This window comes from Sceloporus undulatus, chromosome 9 (assembly GCF_019175285.1).
Source record: "Sceloporus undulatus isolate JIND9_A2432 ecotype Alabama chromosome 9, SceUnd_v1.1, whole genome shotgun sequence".
NCBI classification, from domain to species: Eukaryota; Metazoa; Chordata; class Lepidosauria; order Squamata; family Phrynosomatidae; genus Sceloporus; species Sceloporus undulatus.
Genome location: NC_056530.1, coordinates 31,851,048 through 31,871,299, shown reverse-complemented (window position 1 = coordinate 31,871,299; position 20,252 = coordinate 31,851,048). Strand labels below are relative to the sequence as shown.

At 44.7% G+C, this 20,252-nt stretch overlaps 1 protein-coding gene and 1 long non-coding RNA gene across 2 annotated transcripts; one reads left to right on the top strand and one right to left on the bottom strand.

Moving 5' to 3' along the window:
• Nucleotides 1–945: 945 nt before the first annotated feature.
• Nucleotides 946–4,227, top strand: LOC121916174 (T-lymphocyte surface antigen Ly-9-like). Its single transcript, XM_042440994.1, has 4 exons — nt 946–1,000; nt 1,622–1,966; nt 3,046–3,339; nt 3,818–4,227. The coding sequence occupies exons 1-4, from the start codon at nt 946–948 to the stop codon at nt 3,934–3,936; spliced, it is 813 nt and encodes a 270-aa protein (XP_042296928.1). The 3' UTR covers nt 3,937–4,227.
• A 4,926-nt stretch (nt 4,228–9,153) lies between these two features.
• On the bottom strand, nt 9,154–12,590 carry LOC121915867. The gene is made up of 3 exons (XR_006100757.1): nt 12,458–12,590; nt 11,994–12,085; nt 9,154–10,527 (listed from the first exon to the last, which is right to left on the bottom strand). It is a non-coding gene; the product is annotated as an uncharacterized LOC121915867 (long non-coding RNA).
• Nucleotides 12,591–20,252: the final 7,662 nt, after the last annotated feature.

Sequence of the window (20,252 nt, the reverse complement as noted above, 5' to 3'; positions counted from 1 at the left end):
CTAAATAAGAATTTTAATTTTTTAATTATTTTTAATTAAAAAAACATTTACATTTTAAAATGTATTTTTAAAAACCTGGGTCCTCTCCTTTCTCCTCCAAATGAGCCTTTCCCTTCATCTCTTTGGTGTTTTAAAAGGACACGGGTGAATACCACAGACTTTGGGGAGCAGTGGGGTTTTCATTGGGGTTGTTTATTTAAATTTGATTAAAATTTAAAACCCCCCTCTTTAGGGTGTTCCCTGGTGCCATTGGCATCTCCTGGACTGGCCAAGTGGCACCTATTACTGTTCCTATTGAGCAAATTCATTCCCTTATCCAAAAGCAATCCTGGTGCAATTTAGGTACAAAGGCCTTTCTAAGGTTTTTGTGGGTTTTTTGGGCTATGTGGCCACAATAGCCTGAAAACCCGCAAAAAACTATGGATGCTAGCCATGAAAGCCTTTGACTTCACAACATTTCTAAATTCTCCTCCTGAGGCACCTCTTCTGCTGCCCAATACTTCTGGTTATTCAGAGGTTTTTCCTCATGTTTTGCAAAACATCACCTGTTTTCCTGTCCATGGCGTTTTGATGATGCTCAACCTGACAGTGTTGAGAAGTTTTTGGTTTTTGGAGAGGTTTCCAGAGGTCCCGTCTCTGGCACGACAGCACTGACATGTGCCACTGGTTTGCAGCCATTGCATCTCTCTGGCCAACCTTGTTCTGGTCCACCATCAAGGAACAAAGCAATGTCTTGTGGTGCCAGAAACTGTGAGAAGGGAAGTGATGCTCCTCTTGCGAATCTTGTCTGACACGTCAAAGGCCTCTCAGAGGAAACTGCTGCGGTTCAGAGGCTTGAAAGCGAAGCAGGAGGTGGCCAAAGAGCGCAGAGGAGGCATCTGAAAAGTTTATGGAGAAGAGAGCCATCTCCTTTGAAAAGAGAAGGCAGAAAGACAGAAAGTGAGGATGGGCTTTCCCTGCTCTTGGCTTCCATTTTTGGTCTTAACTCTCCAGATCCCAGGTAAATGATGGAGAAAACCAGGGATGGGGGGAAAGGTTTCAATAGATTGCATTGTCAATGAGGGACCAGAAGCCCAATCAGGGAGTTGGGAATGTTGGGCCTGGAAAAGAAAAGGTGTCGAGGCGATATTTATGGCTGCTGGCTTTAGATTTCCAAATGACTGTCACATGGAAGATGGAGCATGCCTGCCTGCCTTCTTGCTTGCTTGCTTGCTTGTTTAAATAATGTTATTTTACACCTTGCTCACGGTGTGGGAGCACAGGCAGCTCTCAGGAAGAAATCAATAAACGCGACCAATGCAATTTTAAGAAAACAGCATGGCCTCACCAACCGAAAGTGGGATGCTTTCTCTCGGAGGCCCCCAGTTTAACATTGGAAAGAATAGGAAGACCGGGACCAGAAAGAAAATGTCCTGGGATAATCGAAGTGTGTCTCAATCTGCAAACATAAATCAGAAAGAACAGGAATAAAACCAGGGGCTTTCTGGGGTTTTTAATGTCATCCACACATTCAGAAAGGTGTTCTGGTGGGAGCCTCTCAGGCAGATATTTCCATCCTTCTATCTGACATTACTTTTTTTCCTTATCTCTCTGCATCCTTCCTTTCCCACCATTTTTAAAGGTGCCATAAATGATGCAGTGCAGACACCTCTCCATCAGGTTAATGGGGTCCTGGGAAGATCCGTCTTGCTGTCTGTCAATAGCATTTCCCCATCAGAAAAAGTGGCAAAGGTCGAATGGGACTTCCAGCCACAAAATGGAAAGGGATTATTCGTTGCTGAATTGAGAGATGGGAAATTGGAGCGTCCGGATCCCAAAGACTGGTTTGGGCCGCGGTTGGAAGTGGTCAATGAGACAACACTGAGGATCCAAAATTTGAAGAAGGGGGACAGCGGACTCTATAAAGTCCGTGTTAGGCTTCATCCAGCAAAGATTGAACAGCACTCTTTCTGTCTCACAATCTATGGTAAGTAGTTATTGCACCGTCTCATTTATTAGCCCCAAAAACCCACAGAAAACTATGGATGCCAGCTATGAAAGCCTTCGACTTTTCATTTATTAGACATTGGACCATCTCCAACTGTCTGGCTGGAGAAGACAACAGACTGGTATTCTGTTCCTTATAATAGGGTTTTTCCAACAGCCATTCATGGGGACTCACATCAGGATGAGAAAGACTCCCTTCTCTTCCTCCAATTACTTCAAAATAGGTTGTGAGATTATTATTTTTCCTCCTTCCTGCATGTAAACTTGTATATGTTTATTCTCAAAGGCAAATATTTTTGCAAGAGCCTTCCTCCATTCACCAAGTGGTGTTTGCATGCCTTTCCCCCAGATATAGCCCTATTTAAATGTACATCCTGACCCCAAGGCAGCCTTGAGAAATGGATGGATATATAAGAGAAAAGTTGTTCTTTCGTCCGGAGAGGTGTGGGATAATTATTGCAATGAGAAAATACAAACCTGATTCATTTCAGTCCCTTCCATCCCTAAGAAGGATCTCCGAGGCTCCTTCAGTAAAGATCCAAGAGATAGATAGATAGATAGATAGAGAGAGAGAGAGAGAGAGAGAGAGAGAGAGATAGAATATATAGATACGGATATATAGAGATATAATATTATTTCTTTATTTTAGGTTATAAAAATGCAAAAACAGGATTTCCATTGACATCTCTAATTTCTGGTCCTATGCAGGTGAACTATCTGATTTTGGTGTGCGTTTTCCTCCTTTGTGTATGAAAATTTGTGGAGATTTCCCCCCAAATATACACATTTTTATATGTTTTTCCCTTTAAGCAAGCTTGAGGTTTTAGGGGAAAGAAATAACTATGCACATTTAGTTGTGCATTTTGACATGGTTTTGCGCACATCCCCCTCACACACCAGAATACATCACCAGTCCCTCCAAAATGGCAAGCATCAATTGTTCCCTTGCAGCCTCAGGTGAGATGGAGGAGATATTTTGAAAGGAAAATATTAACCTAAGGAATGTATTTTCTACCCTCTTGGAAAGGATGACCAGAGTCTTTTCTCTCTTTATAACAGATCCTGTTCCAGAGCCACAAATTCTTCTCCTCCAAGAAAGCTTTGATTCTTCATCTTGGTGCAACATGACCTTGCAGTGTTTGGTATCTGAAAAGGCAGGACTCAATGTCTCCTGGAGAATTAGGGATGCTCTTGAACCTTTAGAAGGAAGTTTGGACTGGTATCGGCTGTCCTCCGAGGGATGGCACCTCCATTTGTCTAACCCAATGGATTCGAATGTCACCTGCCTGGTATCCAATCTGGCTGATCAGAAGAGCGCCTCTGTCAACTTGACTGGCACCTGCCTCCATCAAGGTGAGCCATTCAATGCCCCCATCCCCATTTCATCAGGGACGTAGCCAAGGGGGGATTCTTGGCGTCCGGACCTCCCCCTCCATTAGAAAAATCCTAGCTACGTCCCTGATTTCATAGCATCATAGAGTTAGAAGTCTGCCATGCAGGAAGACCCCATCCAAGCCCTGTTCCCTGGGTCAGATGGCCACCCAGCCTCTCTTTAAAAACCTCCAAAGAAAGGGAGACTCCACCAGCCTCCAATGAAATCCATTCAGTGTTGAAGGGAAACCTTTTCTCCTGTAGTTTGAATATGTTGCTCCATGTCCTCATCTCTAGAACAGCATTTAACAAGCTTCCTCCATCCTCAATGTGGCATCCCTTCCATTAGTTCTCCTCTTTTGCTTCCTGGAAGCTGTGATTCAAATAGGAAGTTTCTCCAAACTCTGCAGCCCTCCCGTCTTTCTCAAGTGGTCTTCTGTCCCCCATTCTTTCTCTCTAGGGCCACAAAGCTGTTTCTCTTGGGTCAGGATCACTTTTGCCATCGGCCTCGTGTTCGAGATCTCCATCGTCATGTTTTTGAACCTTCTGGAAAGGAGAGACCGGGTCCAGGAAGGGTGAGATGCAACTCTGGTGTCTATCGGTGTTGGGATCTCCACCTCTCTTAGAAACTGGACTTGGGTTCCCCAAATGATAATAAGTTGATCCCTGTTCCCAGACTGTCCCCATTTGTCAAGGACTGTCCTGGTTTATCAACCCTGGATGCATTTTGGAAGAAGCCTTCCGAAATTCTCCAGAAGGTTTGTCATGTTTTTGCTCAACTATGCAATATTTCTCCTGTTTCTGCAAGGCTTTCCTGACCTGGTTGTTTCATTTCACATGCGCATAGTATTGGTTTTGGATTAAAAGTCTGCTGAGACGTGTTTGCTGAAACATGTTCTTTTCTGCCGCATAGTGACCTCTCCTCCATTATTTTGTTACCAAATTGGAACAGCCATAATTTTTGCTTGACTGGGAAAAGTGTGGTCAGCTAAACCTCAAAGTCTCATCTGACTTCAGTTTTTAAGAATGACATTTGTTTTGCACATTGGCCCCAGAGCACAGGAAAGGGAAAACGTTCACATTTCAGCTGAAGGAAGGGGCAACTCATTTGCTCCACCGGATGCCAAGACCTTCCTTCGCCTTGGAGCAAATCATCCTTTCAGGTTGCAAAAGGGGAAAACTGCAAGAAAATCTTGTGCCATGCTGCCGAGGGCTTCCTACCTTCTTCTTCTTCGCCAACATCAGCTTTGCACAAAGATTATCCTCCTTTTTGGGAGACTGCAAGACCTAGAATCCTTCAGTCTGGGGGATTCTGGGAAGCTGTAGCCCAGAAAACAAGAGGAGTTTGAAATCCAATTGGTGCCACTTTGAAATCCCTGCTCTCAAAACCAAATAGACCATACTCACAATTTTATATTATTTTATTTATATCCTGAGTGCCCCTGACATCTCACAGGATGATCGTGGCCAAGAAACATCACCATTTGAAGCCGAAGGCATCCATAGTGTTTTTGTGGGCTTTCGGGTTCTGTGGCCATGTTCTATAAGAGTTTATTCTTGACATTTCACCAGCATCTGTGGCTGGCATCCTAATAGTAGTAGTAGTAGTAGTAGTAGTAGTAGTAATAAATAATAATGATAATCATCATCATCATCATCATCATCATCATCATCATCATCATCATCAAACTTTATTCATACCCCACCTTTTCATCACCATTGAGGCGGCTTACAATAAAATCCAAACAATATAATAATAAACCCATATATATATATATATATATATATACACACACACACACACACACACACACACACACACATACATACATACACACATTCTGTATTAAAATAAACCTTACAATAATCCAAAACGGAACAACGGGGATACAAAGTCTTCAGTATGAAGGTCCACTCAGTGGGTGGCTGGGTTCATTACAGTGGACCCGCGCCATACGGAGGCTCCTTATAGGCAGCTTTCAGCATACGCTGAAGCAGCCCAGGAAACGGGTGAGTGCCTGGCGCGCATCAGCCCCATTATTTCCAGTAGGGCTCGCCAATGGGGCATGGGGCCTCAGGGTGAGCATGAGCCCCATTGGAAATAATGGGGCTGGTGCGAGCGTATGCTTTTTTTGTTTCCCGGGGGGGGGTGGTCTGGAACAGACCCCCTGCATAAAGCAAGGGCCCACTGTATTCAAGAAAGTCCTGCCAGAAGATATCCATCCAACAGCCTTTTTAAAGCTGTCCAAGCTGGTAATATGATGGATCTCCTCCTGCCGGCCATTCCATAATCTGGCAGATGTTGAAGAAAAGGCCCTCTGGGTGACTGCAGCCAGCCTGGTCTTCATAAGCTGCAGAAGATTCTTCCCAGAGGACCTGAATCTGCGGGGTGGATTGTATGGATGGAAGAAATCCCGTAAATAGGTTGGACCCATGCCATGAAGGGATTTAAAGGTCATTACCAAGACCTTGTACTGTGCCCGGAAACTAATGGGCAGCCAGTGAAGTGATTTTAGAATAGGTGTTATATGGTCATTTCTAGTTTTTCCAATGACCAACCTGGCTGCCATATTTTCAACAAACTGAAGTTTTCCAACTCGGTACAAGGGTAGCCCTATACGGAGCGCATTGTAGAAATTGAGTCGTGAGGTTACCTGCGCATCCATTGCTCCATTGGGTCCTAGTCTCTGGAGCAGAAGAAAACAAGCTTGCTCCATCCTCAATATGGCATCCCTTCAAATACTTAAACAGGGCTCAATCATATCCCCTCTTAACCTTCTCTTCTCCAGGCTAAACATCCCCAGCTCCCTGAGTCTTTCCTCATAGGGCTTCATGGTTTCCAGACCCTTCACCATTTTAGTTGCCCTCCTTTGGAAACTGTCCAAAGGAGGGCAACTAAAATGGTGAAGGGTCTGGAAACCATGAAGCCCTATGAGGAAAGACTCAGGGAGCTGGGGATGTTTAGCCTGGAGAAGAGAAGGTTAAGAGGGATATGAGAGCCCTGTTTAAGTATTGGAAGGGATGTCATGTTGAGGATGGAGCAAGCTTGTTTTCTTCTGCTCCAGAGACTAGGACCCAATGGAGCAATGGATGCAAGCTGCAGGAAAAGAGATTCCAGCTCAACATTAGGAAGAACTTCCTGACAGAAAGGGCTGTTTGACAGTAGAACACACTCCCTCAGAGTGTAGTGGAGTCTCCTTCCTTAGAGGTCTTTAAGCAAAGGCTGGATGGCCATCTGTCAATGGGGATGCTTTGATTTGGATTTCCTGCATGGCATAATGGGGTTGGACTGGATGGCCCCTGTGGTCTCTTCCAATTGTATGAGTCTATGATTCTATTCTATGTACCACAGTTTCCAGGTCCCCTGTTTCCAGAAAAGGACGCAGTTGGTGTATCAGTTGGAGCTGATAACAAGCGCTCCTGACCATCGCATTTATCTGATTGGATATCTGCAGCGACAAGTCTAGGAGCACTCCCAGACTGTGGACACAGTCCTTTAAGAGGAGTGTGACCCCATCTAGGACCCATGATTGTATCACAATACCTGGATTAGGAGTCTCTACTTTGAGTACCTCCATCTTGTCTGGACTGAGTTTTAGTCTGTTTTCCCTCATCCAGTCCATTACTACTTCAGGGGGCTTATAGGAATCAACCTGTTGGGAAATGTAGTTCTTCTTCATGGTCTCTGCGAATCATACAAATGGGTTCACTGTGCCTGCGCAGTGCTGTTCGGAAACTTCTGGAATCACTGGGCAAAGTTTACTTTGCAACATATAGAAACTTTTTGGTGGTAACTCCGCCCACCCGTTATAAGGCCCCTGCCTTCCCGCTCTTTTCCCCAGTTCCGCAATTTTTCCGCCAAGCAGGCGATGGAAGAGCCAATAAGAGCAGGACACTGAGGGGATGGACGGGTGGGATTTGTATGTATTCGCAGATGACCACTAGAAGAAATACTGATACAGGTAAGCAACCTGTCCTTCTTCTTTGTGGTCTCTGCGAATCATACAAATGGGTTTAGACTGACAAGCTAAGGTATGCGGCGGAGGGAGTGTCATGAAACCAAGCTATGGTAAACCAATGGTATATTTATTGCAACAATAAACACCTTGAACCATCAAAAGAGTCAGTCTGTTTGTTCATGCACAACCAACATAGCAATAACATTGCAAAACCTGAGAAGGGGACAAAGGGTCATGAAAGACCAGTCCCATTGGAATTGTGCAAATCGACCTTCAACAGAATGAAAAACAGTTGCATTATGTACACAAATGCTGAAACAGAAACCATCAGTAGTGCAATCAATGCAAACCTGAAACCAACACAGCCCTCCCGAAAGCTGCGTCTCGGATGGCTCTGGTGTCCAGCCTATAGTGCTTTATAAAAGTCAATGGCTGGGACCAGACAGCAGCCTTACAGACATCCTCCAAGGAAATGCCTGATAGGAATGCAGAGGATGCTGAGACTGCTCTTGTGGAGTGGGATTGAACCCTGTCAGGGAGAGGTTTGCCCAACAGTTCATAGCAGAGGTGGATGGTATCAGCCACCCATTTGGAAAGCCTCTGAACAGACACGGGCAACCCCTTCTTCGGTTCCGAGTAGCATTGGAACAGTCTCTCAGACTGACTGGAGGCAGCAGTTCTGTCCAGGTAAAACGCCAGCGCTCTCCTGACATCAAGAGAGTGCAGGCTTCGCTCCGCATCCGAGGTCGGATTGGAGGCGAGGGTAGGCAACACAATGTCCTGACACATGTGGAAAGCAGACACAACCTTAGGCAAGAAAGTAATGTCTGTCCAAAGGACCACCTTGTCCTTGTGAAACCTAAGGAAGGGCTGGTCTCTCCGCAAGGCACAGAGTTCGCCCGCACGGCGGGCAGAGGTGATGGCCACAAGAAAAGCAGTTTTCCAAGTCAGTAGTCTCAAGTCCACTGTGGCCATCAGTTCAAAGGGCTTGGATTGGAGCGTGGCCAGCACCGTCTCCAAGCTCCAAGCCGGGGTCGGTACCGACACAGGAAGGTGCAGGTTGGCACATCCCTTCAAGAACCCCTTCACCAAGGGGTCCATAAAGAAGGAAGCCCTACCCTCAAACTGGTACCTGGAACAAATGGCAGAGAGGTAGCACTTGATGGATGTGAGGCACAATCCCTCATCCAACAGCGCCATCAAGAACTCCAGCACCACTGGAGTGGAAACTTGAGCAGGAGACAAGCCCTTTTGATCAAGGAAGAGGGTAAACCTCCTCCACTTCAGGACATAGGCCCGCTGGGTGGAAGGTTTCCTTGCAGCCAGGATCACCGTCCTCACCGCGTCCGGCAGTGAGGCTAGGGCTGGATTCTCCAGGCCACCAGCGGCAGGCTCTCGATGTCCGGGTGCAGAATCCGGCCGCCTTGGATCGACAGCAGGTCGGGACGGAAGTCGAGGCGGAGGAAGCATCTCTTGGAGAGGTGGAGAAGGGATGCGAACCACGGCTGTCTCGGCCACCACGAGGACCGTGCGACCGGCCGTTGTCATCTTGGACCCACCCGTGATGAGAGAGGAAAGGAATGCGTAGAGCAGCTCTCCCGTCCAAAGGAAGCGAACGCGTTCCAAGGGATTTGTCCATTCGCTTCCTGGAGCAGAACTGGGGACAGTGGCTGTCCATGTGGTTGTGAAGAGGGTCGATCGGGTTCCCCACCGATCGAAGAGTCGTGACCGTCTCGGGAGGAGCCTCCATTGTGGCACACCCAATAGGAGATCTGCTGAGGCGATCTGCCAACTCGTTGTCCTCTCCGGGAAGATGAATCGCCTGGAGGAGCACCTTTCTCTGGATGCACCAGTTCCAGATGCTCAAAGTGAGGTCGAGCAGGGTCCTGGATCTGGGGCCCCCCTGTTTGTTGATGTAATACATCACTGTGGTGTTGTCCGTCCTCAGGAGGACTACCTTGCCCGCAACAGCGAATTCGAATGACCTCAGTGCCTTCTCGACTGCCAGCATCTCCAGACCATTGATGTGGAAAAGCTTGTCTCGAGGGGACCATCTGTCCTTGACAACCAAGTCGAGCAGGTGGGCGCCCCAGCCCTCCAGGGAAGCATCGGTTGTTAAAGTCAATTGAGGCTGAGGTTGATGGAAAGGCATCCCGATGCAGACGTTGTGATCGTCCAGATGACCACTCGAAGAAATACTGTTACAGGTAAGCAACCTTCTTTCTTGAGGATCGTTAGAAACTCAGGAAAGTAAGCAAGATTGTTTAATCTTACTAGCAGAGTTCACACAGCGGAATATGAGGCAAGCAGGAAAACTCAACTAGCTCCACTTTTCTTTCCAGCCCACGTGTCCCCAATAAAAACATAGTCACTTGTTAAAAGTGAAAAAGAAATAAGTTTACTTACAAAATCATGTGTATGAAGAGATACACAGGTCTAACTTCATGTTGCAAGAAAAAATGAGGTAGAAATGTAGTCTACATGCATCTCAGGAAAAGATGCTGCCTGAGCATCCTTTCATCAGCTTCAGACACAGGCAAGGAGATTAGTAGGTAAGTAGGTAGTAATGGCGACTCATCCTTGCTTTCTTCTTCTTCTTGGGAACAAAAGGTTAGGCGTCCTCATGGGTAAACAGGAAATAAGGAGGGGTAATGAGTAGGGGTTGTTAGTAAGCAATAAAATACCATAGACATGCATTACTAGAAGGTATCAGCATGCGAAGTTGCTATATCCCAACACAACCAGAGGTCTCTAGCAAAGGATTTCAAGTACCTCACCAAACTACTGATACCACAATTCCATAGAAGGCAGCCATGACGTTAAAAGTGATATTAAACTATAGTCCACACGCACCTAGACTTCTTATTTCTTTGTTTTCAAAATGGACCTACAGGACCTTTATAGTTTTCAAAAACTTTCATGGGAAATTTGCTTCTCTGAAGATGCCAAAGCCACAGATGCTGGTGAAACGTGAGAAAGAAACTCTGCTAGAACATGGCCACATAGCCCGAAAATACCACAAAAAACTATGGATGCCGGCCATGAAAGCCTTCGATTTTACAAATTTGGTTCTGCTTGTAAGAATGAAAGGGAGGGCCTCCCTATCTCCAAACAGACTGACAATGTTTTGATGGCATGGTTAGAAAGATGGCTGGAACATGGCATAGATGGTTGTTGATGTCAATCTCTGTTCAGAGTCCAGTCAGAGTTCCTGAAAAAAAAAAATCAGTGATGAAATCTTAAAATGCCAAATGACTTCCCTTGTAGTTGGTGGTGGTTGTTGATGCTGTTGCATGCCCTCTAGTTGACTCCATCTTATGGCAACCCTCTTTTAAGGTTTTTTTGGCTGGATTTATTTAAGGGATTTATTCACCCAGGGGGTTTCCATGGCTGAGCAGAGATTCGAATTTAGGTTCTCCAGATTCCTAATTCAACACTCCTTTCTACACTGGAACCATCCAGGGTTCCCCAAATAAGCTTCCAAAAGTCCAACCCAGACCCTCCATAATCCATTTTGGGAAATGGCTATGTAAAGAATGACATCCTTGGCGGGTTTTTGGAAAACTAAAACTCATCGCAAACAGAGAGCTCTAGATCTTGGATGCATGCCCCACATTTTACAGATGGCTGGTAGAGGAACCTCAGTTTTCCACTTCAGGAGTTGGGGTTTCCTTCAGCCAAAAGTGAAAAGATGGATAGTATAGCCAAGGGATGTTTTATCCCATTTTTATATAAAATAGTTAATAATTTAATTAATCATTAAAAATTATCTCACTTTTGACTTTGGACCATGCTGGTCCATTCTTCAGAGCCATGCTGTTATTACCATGTCACACTGTAGCATTTATTGCCATTATAAAAATTATGAAAGCATATCCTCTCTGATATGTAGATTAATGGACAGATAAAGTGGTGTTATTATTATTATTATTGTAGTTTGTTTATCTACTACAAACCCCAGGTTTCCATAACAATAGAGCCCTGACAATATAAGCAATGTCAGATTTTGCATTAATCCTGCAGGGTGCCAGCATCCCAGGAGACCAGGGTTTGAATCCCCACTTGGCCACAGAAACCCACTTGGTCAATTCACTCTTTCGCAACCTGAAAGGAAGACCATGGTGTCAACAACAAAACAATAAAATCAAAGGCACGGAAACGGTAGATAAAAGTGCAATAGACTCCAGATTCATACTCCCTCCTTCCCCTAAAATTAACATTAAAGCAATCCCCAAACAATGGGCAATAAGATCAGTCAAGAATGAATCAGTCCCAAGAGAACAATTTAAGCAAGTGGAGAGTGAGATTAGGGGATCAATTGGGGAAGGCCTGCTGGAAGAGATCTGTTTTTATTGCCTTCTTAAAGGCCTCCAAAGATGTTAGTTGGCGGATCTCGTCCAGCAGGTCATTCCAGACTTTTGGAGCAGCAACAGAAAGCGTCCTCTGGAAAGTAGTTACCCATCTAGTTCTCTCTGACTGTAGTAGATTCTTCCCTGAGGATCTGAGAGTGTGGGAAGGATTATATGGGAGGAGGCCTTCCCTCAGGTAAGCTGGACTCCAAGGAGGAGAGTTGGAGGGTCTGGTGCACATAAGTCACTCTGAGCACTTAGGAGAAAGTATCAGGAGATGCTGGGGATGAATGCCCAAGTCTTGCCCATCTCCGAACAAGAATCTCACCTGGTCACTGTCCTCTTCTGGGGGACTCTTCTCTTTTTCAATTTCTAAGTAATCAAGTTCAGAATCTGCCTTGGTCATCTCAATGGAGCCAGCTGCGTAACAAAGAAGGTAGCATGTCACCTTCTGTGAGTTTCAGAGAGCCATGAATAAACTTAACAAGAACCAAAGCACCACAAAACCAGCTGGAGGAGACTTGCATGCCCTCCTAATGTCAGGGACAGTCTCAATCGATCCTCTGCCCTCCCACTTTCTCAGCTGCTTTTGAACATGATTAAGAAACATGAATTGTTACTATAAATGTTTTTAGCTTTTCTTTTTTTAATGTTTTAAATTTTTATTAAATACTCTTTTAGCTTTTCCTTTGTAATGTCTTCCATGTTTCTTGAATGTCCTACACTTTGCAATGCCCCGTCATCCCTTGTGGTTAGCACATATTCCTTCTGCTCTTATGAGAATTTCTTTACCTTCTTTGTAGGGCTCTTTTGTCCTTTTCTTCTGAATCCAGAAGACTGCCACCAACACAATCATCACAATCCACACAATCCCACTCACAATGAGAATGTTCCGCCCCAGGTACTTCTGTCTGCCACCTGCAAGAAACCACAATGCCTCTTTAGGAAGGAAATAACTTTTTGTGTTGCTAATGGAGTTTAAATTTCATTTCCCGATCTTTAAGACCCTTTTGTCTCCCCAAACCCACATGGACAGAAGGAATGGCCTCTGCCTGCGTGGAGATCAATCCTTGCCATTTTTAAGTGAGACGAACAACAAGAATGAAATCTTGGCAAAATGCAGGCCTGTGACTCACATCACACATCACATCATGCACACTCTTAGACTTGAAAGCTGGGCCAAAGCTAACAAAATGAAATTCAACACGGAGAAATGTAAGGTACTGCACTTAGGGCAGAAAAATGAAATGCACAGATATAGGATTATGGGGGACACCTGGCTGAATGAAACTACATGTGAAAGGGATCTGGGAGACCAAGTAGACAACAAGTTGAACATGAGTCAAGAGTGCGATGCGGCAGCTAACAAGGCCAATGCGATTCTAGGCTGCATCAATAGAAGTATAGTGTCTAGATCAAGAGAAGTAATAGTGCCACTGTATTCTGCTTTGGTCAGGCCCCACCTGGAATATTGTGTCCAGTTCTGGGCAAAACAATTCAAAAAGGACATTGAGAAACTGGAGCCATGTGTCCAAAGGAGGGCGACTAAAATGGTGAAGGGTCTGGAATCCATGAAGCCCTATGAGGAATGACTGAGGGAGCTGGGGATGTTTAGCCTGGAGAAGAGAAGGTTAAGAGGTGATATGATAGCCCTGTTTAAATATTTGAAGGGATGTCATATTGAGGAGGGAACAAGCTCGTTTTCTGCTGCTCCGGAGAATACGAACCGAGAGATGATGCTCCCCCCACGGAAAGAGATTCCACTGAACACATTAGGCAGGAACTTTCTGAGAGTAACCAAGCCCTAGAGAAGCACGCTTAGGAGCCTGGAGAAGAGAGGATTAACGAGTTGATATGCAAGCCCTGTTTAACGCTATTTTTGATTATCATCTGGCCGATGTCCACATCTTGTCCCGCAGATGGAGCAGCTTGTTTTCTGCTATCAGAGAATATGACCCATTGCGCAAGCATGCGGAAAATTGCCGGAAAAGATATTCCAGCTCAACATTAGGAAGTAAAACTATCTGAGATTAAGGCTGTTTCAACAGGGAACAACTCCCTTTGAGATTCGTTGGTGGCAGTTCCTCTTTGGAGGTCTCTTTTAACAGATGTCTCTGGCCTGGCCATCTTGTCACAGGGAGGCCTGGGGGGTGGGTTTTCCGCAGGGCCAGAAGATGGTTGACCTTCTGAATGGCCGCTTGCCGATTTCTCTCCACTCACATCCTTAGTCGCCTTCTTATCGTACTGTACACGTTACGGTTGCGCATATGGAATAGAAAAACCTCTACGGACGTCTACCTGGCAAGGAGAGCAGTGGCCTATATCGGTGTACGCTGTTCAAGTCAATGAGATACTGTCCCCATCTTACGTTCATCCGGCTGAGTATTTCTTTCGAGGACGATTCACTGATCCTATCAACTCACTTTCTATCTGGTGATCTACTGAGTTACTTTAGTGTTTGGACCTCCGGTTGGAGTTTTTTTTCTGCGTTGCCCTTAATCTTCGGTCTTACGTCGCGCAAGTAAACCTTTTGGCGTAACAGTCCCGGACCTTCTTCTCAAAGTGCCTCTCTGCGCCGGCCTCACTCGCTTTCTCGGTACTTAGTACTTTGCAGATCATTGGATGGCTCCCTCCTTTTTTCCGCTATGACCACTGCTGTGCGATCCAACTACTTGCTACATGTTATTTCATTTGCAATCCGACTTCTCCTGTGACAAGATGAATCAACAGGACTTCTGGAGGAGCGACTGTTGGCTTGGAACCAGGCAATCTGTTCAAACAACAGAGAAAAACCACTCCAGTCATCCATTCCAAAGAGGAGGCAAACATCCTTCAAAGGGTTAATATTTCACGTTTAACAATTTTATTCTCATTTTTCCTGAGGCTGGAATGGACTGCAACTGTTTTCCTTAGATATCTGTGCATTTTTAAAAAGGCTTTGCGATGTATACCAGCATCGTAGTGAAGGAAAAAACAACCATTTTGAAATGCACAACTAAGGGGGCATCTTAACACTGGAGAAACAATGCACTTTGACACCATGTTAAGTGATGTGGTTGCATCCTTAGCATAATAATAATAAATAATATACTAATAAAACTATACTAATAATAATAATAACTCTATGGCATCGATTTTTAGTTCTTGAACCTCCTCTGCCAAAGAGCAAACTACCAATTCCAAGAATGTGGAGCCCAGGGCAGTTCAAGTAGGTTCAAAGTGCACCATTGCAAAAGTGTAGATGCACCTTTGCTGTGCATATTAATACTCATAACAAAATAGGTACCTTTTGGAACAAACATGCACAAATTTCCAAGCAGGGAGGAGAAAAAAAGAATCTCGCAACTTTACTACAGTAGTTTGAAGTAATGTTTTTAAAAAGACAGGAGTTTTTCTCACCCTGATGTGAGTCTCCATGAAAAACATGTTGGAAAAACCTGTAAGGAATGGAATATGGATAATATTTTCTTCTTCATCTTCACAGCCAGACTGTTGGAGATGGTGCACCGTGTCATTAATTAATTAATTAATTAATTACCATAGATTGTGAGGTGGAAAATTTGCTGTATAATCTTTGCTGGACGAAGCCTAACACGAGCCCTATAGACTCCGCTGTCCTCCTCCTCCAAATTTTGTATCCTCAGTGTGGTCTCATTGACTACTTCCAATCGAGGCCCAAACTGGTCTTTGGGATCCGGACGCTCCCATTTTCCATCTCTGAATTCAGCAATGATAAGTCCTTTCCCAGTTTGTGGGTGGAATTCCCATTCGATTTTCCCAATTCTATCTGATGGGGAAATGTTATCGACAGACAGCGAGATGGATCTTCCCAGAACCCCATTGACCAGATGGAGAGGCATCCCACTTGCAGCACCTTTAAAAATTGTGGGAATGGGTTTAGAGAGAAAAGGAAAGGAAATAATGTCAACTAGAAGGACAAAGGATAGACGCTTCTGCTTGGGATCCTCCCACCAAAAAGCCCCGCAGAATCTGTGGATGATAGACCAGATCTTTAAAAGACCAAAAAGGTCCCAGTTTTGTTCCTGTTGCTTTTGATTCTGCTTAGAGATCCAAACACATTTATATTATCCCAGGATGTTTTCTGTCTGCTCCTGGTATGATCAGAAACTTTTTCTATTTCAACCCCATATAATAACAATCATAATGTTTATTTCTTACCTGCCTCTCCCCATGCATTGAGGTGGGGAACAACAATTAACACAATAGACAATGTCAGGTCCAAACACGTCACTTAAAGCACACATCAGTTTAAAAGGATAAATAAGATATACACATATTGAAACTATCCTCAGTTAAAATTCATAATTTAAATGGACTAGAACACAATCTGGAACTTTTCAATCGTCTGGATGTGACCTAAAAGTTAGGCATTGATATAAAAAGATATATAGTACTATACAGTCAGCCCTCTATGGATTCTGCATCCATGGATTCAAAGGGGGGGGGGAATCCAAAACAAACTTTGACCTAGCTATTTTATACAAGGGACACCATTTTGCTACACCATTGTATTTAATGGAATGGGAGTATCCATGGATTTTGGTATCCATGGGGGGCCCAAGATAACCAAAAGTTAATTCAAAAAGTCCTAACTAATTTAAGCTTTGCTTCTAAGCAACTTTCCCAAACCTGGCAGGGAGCAAGGAGACATTTTAGGACTTGAAAACAATCAGGTTGCTCTGTTTCCATCTCTGTCATTTCCAACTCCGTTGTCCCAGCATGAGAAAAACCAGGAGGAATAAGCTGCAGCATTCTACCTCTGAACATCATTGGTTTATGAAAGGATTTAAAAAATAATAATGTTATCATCTACAGGTAGTTTATCCATCCCTTTTGAAAGGCGCTGCTTCTTTGGCATTGATATGGTGCCCCTTTTTGGTTTCCTTTGTAGATAGTTGGAATAGTTGTGACTGCAAAGCCCAGTAGTCTCTCCTTGCCTTGCTAACCCTGGGCAGGCTATAGGTTCCTCTGGATCTTCTCTTTTGCTCAGCACCTTCAAAACCTGGACCCATTTCTCTCTGCAGTGCGAAAATATTGCATGAGATTCTGTGAGGCATCCCTGGACTTACCCAGAAAGGAGGAGAAGAAGGTTGCAGAGAAGAGGAGGGGGATCTTTTGGCATCTGCGGGGAGGAAGGGTGTCTTCCCACCACCATCTGCCAGGGAGAACTTCTACTCTCAGAGGCACAGTTTTGGGGGTCATAATCTCCCCGATTTTGACAGGAGAGGACTGGGAATCTTCTGTGGGAACCTTTCATGCCGAATGAAAGTCCAGAAGAGGAAGGGGGTGGATTTAATAAAGCAAGAAGAAATGGCACAAAGTCCAGGAGTCCTAAGTCGCTGCTGAGTTGTGTACTTTCTTTACTGGAGAAGGTGGAGCCAGTTAGCTACCTGCCTCCAAATAAAGATCCTTCCACTCCAAATGAAAGTTTCCTTCAGTCCCCCAATTTCTGGCATTGCAGTAAAGTAAAACATTAGCTTAGCCTTTAAGGAAAGTAGCGAAGGTTAGACATCCCAAGAAAAGGAGGGAGGCAAAGGACTCTTAGTGCCCGGATGGACCTCCTCTGGGCTCTGATCAAATTTTGATAGTCGGTTCCCTTCTGAAAAGGACGCCTAGTCGCTTGGCCCTGGAAAGAGCACCCAAATGCAAGGCAATAGCCTGCAAATAGCACCTGGGCAGGAAAGTTGAATCCTTTTGAAATTCAAACCTACTCTGGACTTGGCCTTTGTCAAACATTTGGAAACCAAAGGGTCCTGCCATCTGGGGATGACACTGTTGCTTCTAGAGTTCTCATCTGTCTTCCTCCTGAAAAAACCCTCTCCTCATTCCTAAGAATGCCCCATTCCTGCCCCCAAGAAGGTTAACATTATAAAAAGAGCTGTTTGGGATCTCAGTCTTCAGTATCAGTTCGAATCAGTCAGACACGCTGTTGGATTTCATCATAAACTTAGATTGTAAGCCTGAGGGCAGGGAACCGTCTGACTAAAAAATTTATGTACAGCGCTGTGTAAACTTACAGCGCTTTATAAATAAAGGATAATAATAATAATAATAATAATAATAATAATAATAATAATAAACTCCAATTGCTAGCCAAACTCAGTCCCAGGTAGGGAATCTAAATCCATTCTACTTTGTATCTGTTCTTCCATTTGGGAAGCCTGGCCTCTGATCTGGCATATCATCATCATATTCTTCTTCTTCTTCTTCTTCTGGCAGGTCATTCCCCATTCTGGGGGCGGCTGAAGAAAAGGTCCTCTGGGAAGCCATTGCCAGTCTAGTCCTGGCTGTTTGGAGCCAACATTTCCCTCAGCTTCCCTGAGCACATGGGACAGATCCTGTGGGTAACCTGGGTCCAAATCATGTAGGGCTTTGAAGGTGGAAAAACAACACTTTGCTTAGAAATTAATTGGCAGTCAGTGGAGATGTTAAAATATGTGTGATGTGATCACTCCTGAATGTAGCTGTAATCAATCAAGCTATCAGATTCTGATCTAGTTGGAATTTTGGTACAAAGATAACTCAATGTAGAGAAACACAGCATTGAGGTTACCAACCTCACTCTTCTAATTGCCTTCCCATTTTAATCTACCTTTTTAAAGTTTTAGTGCCATAGGAGATTATTGGATGTCACTTTTGCCCGATCCGGGCACGACCTGGGAACAGGCTTGAATGGGTGAAAAATGCATGTTATCGCGCACCAAAATGCCACTGATGCCGCTGGGCGACTACATCCTGTCTCCCAGATGCACTTTGCCCATGCTTAACCTGCTGATTTTGAAGTACAGAACACTGCTATTCCTGAAAACCAGTGGCTGGGAGACAGAATGTAGTCACCCGGTGGCATCGGTGGCGTTTTGGGTGCAATAACACCCGTTTTCACCTTTTTCTAGCCCATGCCTGTGCAGGTGAAAAAAATGATGTCTGGTCACCTGCTTTGTGTGAATGTTGGGATCCTATTATTGTTTGACTCAAACTGCATTTGGACCTTGAACTCTGGAGTTTCTAGTTTGGTTTGCCCATTTATGGGAAGGTTAAAGGTACCTGCTATCAATGTTATTGTGCCCTATTGCCAGTTGGCATCACCTGGTGCAATAATTCATGGTGCCACCTCCCCATCTCATCCCATGCGCTAAAAAAATCGTTAGTAAGGTGTTTTATGTACTAATGAAACTCATAAATTGTCATTCCCATAAACCACTGACTGTAACAGCAATAGCTGTCACATAAATAACTAGCGAGATTAGATGACAGTGTCATATGCATGTCCTGAATGTATTTGCATGTACATAGTTTCCTATGGCTAAAGTAAAAAAAAAAAAAGGTAAGCTGTGATGTTTAAAATAATTTTTTAAAAGAATTTTAATTTTTTTAAATTAAAAATAAAATGTTAAATTTTTAAAGACTTGGAAACTATGAGAGGAAGGTCCTTTCTTAAGAGATAGTGTTTGCAAGATGCTAATGTTGGTGATAGCAGCTTTTGCATGCTGAGACTCTCTAGGAGCTTAGAGATGCACATCTCTCTACTTCCCCTGTGAGTGTGTTCTTGTGTGTGTGTTATTTTCTCCTCCTGTAACAAAACCGGTCATTTTGTTCTCTTTCGTCTCTGTTGCTTGCTTCTCTCTCTCTCTCCCTCGCTAGTCCAAAAATAGGAGAGCTTTCGCACTTTTTGGTAACACCTCTCGCCTTGACAACTGCAGCCCCCCTGTCGCACAAGCACACTTTGGTTTGTGGGGAAGGAGGGCTGGCGGAGGGAAGGAGGAGAAGAAAACCGGGGCAAAGAGAGAGAAAATGGGCATCCACGCTGGGGAAACTGAGGCTCTATAACCCCCAACATTTCATGGATGAAAACCAGGATTCATGTGGCCAAGAAATGTCAGAATGTGGCCACATCTGTATGTGCCTTCAAGTCAGCTATCAACTTATGGAGACCCTATGGATTTTGTAGGGTCTCCTTAGGCAAGGGATATTCAGAGGTGGTGGTTTTCCTTCGCTCGAAATAGTGGCCATCCGCACGTCGGGGATTCCTGTGGTGTCCCATCGCAAGGACTAACCGCAGGGCGTGACGCCTGCGCTTATTTGACAGATCAGATTGAATCTAATGGCCTTTTAACAGACAGCCAATAAAGCTGCTTTGAGCACGTGGAGGGTATGGTGTTTTTCACATGATGCAGGCGTCCTAAGAGTCCAGAAGTTTCGCCACCAAAGCCACACTCCAGCCTAGAGGCTGGGAGCTTGGCTTGTGTGGCTTCTGGACTCTTTAGACCCATGCCAACATTGAAACACGGCATTCGCTCCACTGTGACGCAAAGCGCTTTATTTGGCTTCCTGTACAGGCCTATGTGTGTTGGAATGGCCTCCGAAGTCACTTAGGAGACACCAGGGATTTGCATAGGGTTTTCGTTAGGCAAAGACCAAGAGCTGGGATTCCCATCAGTGCGTCTCGCCATCTCGAGTCGCTAACCCCTCGCCCATCCAGCCCCATCCAGCTGCATCGTGCTTGGCCTCCCAGACAGATCTGGTGCATTTAGGCATATTAGAGGGGCCTGGTTTATTGTGCCTATAG